The sequence below is a fragment of the Rutidosis leptorrhynchoides genome, chromosome 5, assembly GCF_046630445.1.
Source record: "Rutidosis leptorrhynchoides isolate AG116_Rl617_1_P2 chromosome 5, CSIRO_AGI_Rlap_v1, whole genome shotgun sequence".
Taxonomy (NCBI): domain Eukaryota; kingdom Viridiplantae; phylum Streptophyta; class Magnoliopsida; order Asterales; family Asteraceae; genus Rutidosis; species Rutidosis leptorrhynchoides.
In genome coordinates this window covers 59,928,487-59,936,878 of record NC_092337.1, presented here as the reverse complement: position 1 = coordinate 59,936,878, position 8,392 = coordinate 59,928,487, and the positions used below count along the sequence as shown (strand labels likewise).

General features: G+C 33.5%; 1 protein-coding gene across 1 annotated transcript; it reads right to left on the bottom strand.

Annotated features, from left to right (window-relative positions):
* Positions 1 to 1,900: 1,900 nt before the first annotated feature.
* LOC139848660 (uncharacterized) lies at positions 1,901 to 4,352 on the bottom strand. The gene is made up of 3 exons (XM_071838373.1): positions 4,093 to 4,352; positions 2,358 to 3,924; positions 1,901 to 2,266 (listed from the first exon to the last, which is right to left on the bottom strand). The coding sequence occupies exons 1-3, from the start codon at positions 4,350 to 4,352 to the stop codon at positions 1,901 to 1,903; spliced, it is 2,193 nt and encodes a 730-aa protein (XP_071694474.1).
* Positions 4,353 to 8,392: the final 4,040 nt, after the last annotated feature.

The window sequence follows — 8,392 nt, the reverse complement described above, 5'->3', positions numbered from 1 at the left end:
GTTGTTTGGAAAAATTGAGGGAAATTAACTGTGCAAGGAGTTAAATCTGATAACAAATTAGTGAATTTGATGGTACCAAGCGATATAATTACATGATTTTGGACCTTCACTGCTAAATTCATCGTGACATTTGTGGACACCAGTGGTTGGTTGAAAGACTTTCGGGGTAAATGTCATTGTATTGGACGATGTGTTGTCATGAAAATGTATTATCCTTTGCATTATTGTCAAGAAAAGTGTTTGGTTTCGAATGACAAAGGGTTAATTTGATTGTTGGTCTTGATAAGTAAGATTGTGAAAATTGTGAATTGAAACTTGTAGACCGTGATTTAACTAATTATGTAAGTTAGAGTAAATGAGTTTTACCATTTAGACTCGAACTTGAACTAGAAAATAGAAGTTGTAATGAAAACATGCGACTTTAGTGATAATGACTAACCAAATAAACTCCTTTGTTCGAGTGTGACCAGATTTCGAGGACGAAATCTTTTTTAAGGGGGGTAGATTTGTAACACCCTGGTTATGAGCCTAGATGAAATAGGTATATTGTGTTATTTATTATTATAATTTAAATATGATATTTAAATTATGAGTAATTCATATGATTTAATTATAAGGAGTGAAATAATAAATTATGAGTTGATAATTTATTATGTGACTAAATTAATGTGCTCGTGACGATGGTCACAAAAAATATTTGCTGGTGTGATTTGGACCTCGTTAGGATTTGCTTAACGAGGTGCGTTGTGTTTCAGATCACGGATAAAAGCTTAATAATATAATATTATAATAAAGATGATGAGGTGGCTTTTGTTTTGCATCAACACGTGCTGGACCATGTGGTTATTGTCTTTACATGTTTTTATTTTCCTAGTGCAGATCATCTACACACTTCTATTTCTTGTTTCATTTTATTTTATTTTAATAACAAAACACACACACACATGTACAGACGCATATACTAATACATCTTGAATCCATATCAAGCTAAATTGGATTAATTAATTTCTTGAGCTAAAAACTGATGCGAGGTATGCATTTATATATATTTATATTTATATATATAGCTATTTCATATTATTATTGAATGATGGGATTTTATGAGTTTTATAAGTTTTGTAAGAAAAAAAAATAGGAGTAAAGCTTGAATCTTGTTATGTGATGTTTGCATATTGAAATTGATTGTTGATATAGCTTGATGATGATGTATTAATGACGTATGTATGCTTAAATCTTGTTAAAATTATGAAATGGGGATATTAGGGTTCTTGTGAAATTGATCAAAATGCTTGAAACATAAAAAGAGAGAGAAAAAAAGGGTGCAGCTGCTGCTACCCCTAAACTGTTTTCCGGCAGCGGCACCGCCGGTTGCAGCCGCCGTCTGCTGCTACTGTTTTCTGCTTCTGTTCTGCTGTAATTTTGCAGCTGATTGCTACTATTGCAGCCTTGTTTTGTTGTTGTTTGCCCGTGTGGTGTAAAGCGGCTTGGCGTGGCCCGCAACCCGTTTGCTCGTACCTTTGTTTTGTGGTTTGTGTGTTGAGTTAACCGCCCTTTTTACCCTTGACCCGCTCATTTTGTATGATTAATATATGGACATGTTTATGAATATATGTGTATAGATATATGTGATATATATATATATATATATATATATATATATATATATATATATATATATATATATATATATATATATATACACAGTGGCGGAACTTGAATTTTGCTCCCGGGGGGACGAGATCATCAATTTGTAGAACGTAAAAGAAACACAAAATTGTGACGAAAAACGATAAACGCAAAAGGTGTACTTTATATATCAAAATAACATCATTAGCTAGCACTTAGAAATCATCAACTCAAAATAAACATAAACAGCCAACTAAAGAACAGTGCACAAATATTACAATTCAGCTCGACGACCTCTAAGGTCTTTAAATTCATTGATTATATCTCCTGAATCAAATCTTTCAGCAATATCTTTTTCTATGTAAACCACCAAGTTATCTGCAAGAAAATCATCGGACATCTTATTGCGAAGTTTATTTTTACACAATTTCATTGCTGAAAATGCCCTCTCAGTTGTAGCTGTAGAAACTGGGAGTGTTAGGATGAGTCGGAGTAGTCTATCGAGCATAGAATATACCTCACACTTCTGAGTTTCCACAAGAATCTTGCATAGTTCAGCGATAGTAGTAGCAACTTTGAGATTTGAGTTCTTTGACAATTCAATTTTAAAAATCTCCAACTCATACTTCAACTGAATCCTCTATTGTTCCGTAAAATCAGCAGGATAATATTTTTTAACAAGATCACAAATCTCATATGTATCACACCCTTCAGAGATTTTTTTTTGGAACTAAAAAAGAAGTAAGAGTTAACAACTCCATTGCATGATCATCAAACCTACTTTCCATCTCATTCAATTGCTTGTCCAACGTGCAAATAAATACATCAACCTTATAATAATGCTCAACACTCACTTGATTGTCTTGTCCACGAGGGTGATATCGAGTAGACTTATACGGGCCTTTAAAATCTGGTATATTCACTTTATGTTTTTCCGAGAATATTATAACTTGTTCAAGAAAAGAGTCCCATCTAGAATTTCTAAAGATATTAAGACTTTCCTTTGTAGCCGAAACAAGCGCGATAGCATTGCCAATGTCTTGAGATTTCTTTTGCAAAGCCTGAGATAAAGTATTAGTCATTCCCATTATTTCTTTTATCAAGTGCAGAATAAAAACAAAATCAAATGAAATCATATAACCATACGCTGCATCAGCATCACCACGCTGTGAATAACACCCATCTTTAATAATACTTTTCAAAACTACAAAAGTAGCATCATACATATCAATCAAGCTACAAACTGAATTGAAATGAGAACCCCATCGTGTGTTACTAGCTCGTCTTATAGTTCCAACTTGATTTTTTACTTTTCCAGATTTGATCTCACCGAGTTCCAACAAAAATTTAATATCATCTGCCTTAGCTTTTTGTAACTCATCATGACGCTTACTTGAAGCACAAACAACATTAATAATGAAAGACAACTTTGTAAAAAATTGTTGCACCGAAATAACTTCTTTTGAAGAAGCAACTAAGACAAGTTGTAATCTATGAGCAAAGCAATGAATATAGTATGCATAAGGACAATCCTTAGCAACAAGTGCTTGTAAACCATTCCATTCTCCTCTCATGTTACTCGCACCATCATAACCTTGGCCACGGATTTTTGTAATATCAAACTCGTAATGTAAAAGTTGATTCCATAAATTCGTTTTAAGGGTTAATGAACAAGTATCATAAACATGTACCACATTTAAGAACCTTTCTCTTATCAACCCATCTTTATCAACAAATCTCAATACTATAGCCATTTGCTCTTGTTTAGACTCATCACGTGCTTCATCAATCATGACACAAAAGTAAGAATCACCAACTTCATTTTGAATATGTTTTCGAACATTGTTTGCAATGATACTCAAGATTTCCTTTTGTATTAATCCCGAAGTATACCTTGAATTGTAAGGAGCATTCTCTAACACAACCTTAGCAAGTTCATCATTATATGAAGCTAGAAGTTTTACCATTTCGATAAAATTGCCACGGTTTTTTGAGTTAGTAGTTTGATCATGCCCTCTAATAGCAATAGCTTGGAATGCTAACCATCGAACTATATCAATGGAAGCTTTCAATCGTGTACGATTCTTCAATCTCTTCTCGGCACTTTGCTTCTCTAAAATATTTTCAATGTGTCCTACTTGATTTAACAAACTTTCACTATCACCTACTGCATTTCTATGGTGAGAACTTCCAACGTGTTTAAGAAATGCACAATTTATTCCATTATTAACTTTTTTCCAATTGTCAAATCCCTTAACAGTAAATGCATCATAACCATGACGAATATCATGTTTGTCACTAAACAAGTAACAAAGAAAGCAATATGCAGAATCTTTTGATATAGAGTACTCTAACCAGTTAGGAAATATTTTGAACCACACGAACTGAAATCTACGATTTTGTTTCCCTTTAGCAGGGTACTTTGTAAGATGCACTTGAAGAGGTCCAAAATTCAAATATTGTCACCTTATTTGTTCCCTCAAATTAGCTGAATATTCCCACATTTGCTTTCTCTTTCCCGGGTCTCTTTCCATTGAATTAATATCGAAATCATCTGTATTTGGCTTTAGAATCTCAGAAACATTTGGTTCCGTGTTTGGTTGGTTTGGTTCTTCAGGCACACTTGTTGAAGCTTTGGGACGTTTACTTTCTTGATTTACATCTTCATTTGGCTCATCACTCTTTCTCTTAGAAAAAAAAGAAGTAATCTTTTTTGTGTTTTTCATGATCTCCTGTAAATATCAAACCTTCTAATGTTATCATCAAATTTTCAAAGTTCAAAATTTAAAGTCAGTATATACTAAGGCTTTAATAATCGATATTAGCTCAAAGTTATTTAAGAAATTTAACACTCATTGAAGAGTGATGACTTCACTTATAACATACAGTTAGTGAGCATAAAACTAATTACCTCATACTTCAATTCTTCAAACCTATTATTTATTCATCTAATACAATATTAATACTACACAAGTAACACAACTTCTCAATTACGAGTATATATTACTCTATCAAAATGTTATAAAACAACCCAACTTCAATCAATCAAGGACACTAAATGAGCAATAATAATATTTTACAAATTATATATTTATATATGATACTTCGAATCAGTTTAAAATAGACACAAACACAAATAGGACAAATACACTTATAGACTACACACAAATGGCATATAGAATAACAGAAATCAAAAGAAAAATACCTCATGTAATAAATTATAGCTCGCTCCAATCGCTATTGGATTTTGTTTGAAATATTTGGGGAAGAATTGGAAGCTTCATATGGAAGATTGGTAGGTGAGATTTTTTATTGAACTTGTTTATCTATATTATATTTTTAGTGGGCTGTTAAAATTAGGTGGACTTTCCTACGAAACTTTTGTTAGTGGGCCAATTTGACTTCATGTGATTGTGTAGGAGGGACAATATAAAAATTAAAGATATAAAAAGTCCAATTTCATGTATAATTGCTAGTTACGAATCAAAACCCAGGTGGGGCAGCCATCCCCCCTAGGGTGTTCTATCTTCCGCCCCTATATATATATATATATATATATATATATATATATATATATATATATATATATATATATATATATATATATATATATATGTATGTATGTATGGTTATATATATATATATATATATATATGTTTATATATATATATATATATGCGTATATGTATATATATGTGTGTGGTTTATATATATATATATATATATATATATATATATATATATATATATATATATATATATATGATTGATGTATATATATATATATATGTATGATGATGATGTATTAGATACATAGTGGTACATGTATATATGCATAGTGATTATTCAAGTTTGCGTATTTAATTGATTGATGTATACATGTATGTATTGAGATGTTAGTGTAGATATATATACTTGTATTGTATATGTATGTGATGTTTTATATATCTACTGTGATATGCATATGTTAGATGGTAACATTGTGTATATATGCATATATGTGTAATTATGTATATTGAATATACATATTGTGATATCGTTAGTAAATGATATGATTTGCTAACTTGTTCAGTGTTTATTCTCAGGTGATAAAGTGGATGTGAAGACTCAGTAATATAAGACCACTGAGTTTTGCTGGTAACGGTGAGTGGGACTATCCTTTCGGATATTGTTATATAGTGCTAAGACAGTGTAGTGTCTTGTGCTATGATTAGTGATATGCTCCCAGTGACCAGTGATATGTATGATTAGATTGTGCCTTTAGTCAGTGACCAGTGACTGTGATATTATGTGATTATGTGTACACTCAGGGATCCCGTCGAGATGTTGTGTGCTACGGAAGAGGTCAACCATTCCTAACGGGGTGTCTTGTACGATAGGAATTGGGTTGGGTTCTTGTGTTACTGATGTGGTGGTATAGTGTGAATGACGAGTGCGTCACGTCTGGAAGACTATACCAGTGTTTCAGTATTAAGAACTATCGGTAAACTCTAGCCCGATCAGCTAGTAGTTAATGGCCCGGCCAGGCCGCCGGTCCTCTCGTGATCATTTCTGTGCTAGTGACCTAGTAGCATGTGACTTGTGACCTTAAGTTGTGCTTAGAGCTTATAGTGATATCCTATTTGATATTTCCATTCACTTAGCGATGCGCTAATTCCCCCACAGTGTTTTGCCTTGCAGGTGTGCATTAGTGACTTTTGGTGGGTATAGCAGGGCAAATGAAGATGTTTGACACAGTGTGACTCTGATGTTTTATGTAAAAGACTTTACAACATGATCTGTAATTAAGTAACACCAGCGAATTTGTGAAATATGACTATATGTGTAATTAATAGTTAATAATTGACTTTCGCTGTGCATTTCAAAAAAAAAAAAAATCTAGGGTGTTAATCAATGCGAATACTACAGCTCCTAACTCTAGGTCATGTGTGGTATAGTTCTTCTCATGTTTCTTCAATTGTCTAGATGCATAAGCTATAACTTTGTTACGTTGCATTAAGACACATCTGAAACCTTGGTTCGAGGCATCACAATAGACTACAAAATCATCGTTGCCATCGGGTAATGATAGTATCAGGGCTGTGGTCAATTTATCCTTTAGAACCTTAAAAGCAGATTCTTGTTCATCGGACCACTCAAACTTCTTCCCCTTGTGAGTTAGCTTAGTGAGAGGTTTAGCTAGAATTTGAAAAATCTTTGATGAATCTTCGGTAATAACCAGCAAGTCCTAAAAATTGGCGAATATGTTTCGCACTCTTAGGCACTTCCCAATTCCGTATAGCAGTGATTTTCGACATGTATTCCGTCACTATCAACTACATGTCCGAGAAATTGTACGGTTCGCAAACAAAATTCACATTTAGAGAACTTGGCATACAGTTGTTCCTTCTTTAAGAGCTCTAGAATCAATCACAAATGTTGTTCATGCTCTTTCTCTTTCTTAAAATAGATTAGAATATCGTCGATGAAAACAATCACGAATTTGTCAAGATAAGGTTTGCATACATGGTTCATAAGATCCATGAATACAGCAGGAGCGTTGGTTAAACCAAAAGGCACGACAAGAAACTCATAATGTCTATAACGAGTTGGGAAAGTAGTCTTAGAAGCATCAGTTTCCTCGACTCTCAATTGATGATAACCCGACCTAAGATAAATCTTCGAATTGAGACTTGATCCTTGCAGTTGGTCAAACAGGTCATCAATAAGCGGGAATGGATAACGGTTTTTGATGGTTAGCTTGTTGAGTTCTCGGTAATTAATACACATTCTCAATGTGCTGCCTTTCTTCTTAATGGAAAGAACGGGTGCTCCTCGCGGAGGCAAGCTAGGACGAATGAAACCTTTTTCTAAAACTTCTTGGAGTTGATTGGATAATTCCTTCATTTCGAATGGAGCTAAGCGGTATGGTACCTATGCAATAGGTACAGCACCGAGCGTGGATAGTTTACAAGTAAAGGATAATATGATATCTAGGGTTGATGTTTTTAGTTGACAATATAGTGATAAGGAGTAGGTAATGGTACACAATGGTCCTAAGGTTGATCAAATCTTATTCCCATCATGATCCATTAGGATTTCTGTATGACTTATCATAATATAATTACGTTGATCAAGTGTCATTATATTATTTTAAATCATACTTTTATCACTCCATAAGGTTACTACTATGTCATCTAGTCAATATTCATCTTCTTCGGGGTGAATGATTCAATGGAAAATGAAAGGAAAGAAAATAACATCATTCATTCATTTAAAAGAAAATAACCAGAGTATTACAGGAACTTAACGAAATCTTCCAAAATGTAAAAGTACTAAAGGGTAACATAAAGAACACTATGAAAATGAAAAGTTTAAATGTCTCTAGTGGTTTCCGAAAACTCTTCATTGTACCTCTTCATTCTTCTTCTTATCCGAACATTAATTTTTGAAATGCCCTACTCCTCCGCAGTTATAGCAAGTAGGAACGGTTGCATTTGCTGGAGTTTTGATTGATGGGATAACAACTCTACAATTCTTGGCTACGTGACCCACCTTCTCACACTTGGTGCACTTGGCCTTACACCATCCGTCATGATGTTTCTCACATCTTTTGCAATAAGGACGTTTTCCCTTATACAACTTGTTGAATTTGCTTTTAGGATTTTCTTGCCCCATTCCTTCTCTCTTCCTTTTTGCACCTTCTTTCTCCTTATGTTTGTCGATGAAATAGCTTGCCATGCAAGCAGCTTCTTGTATGGTGCTCGGGTTCTCCAAGATAACATCT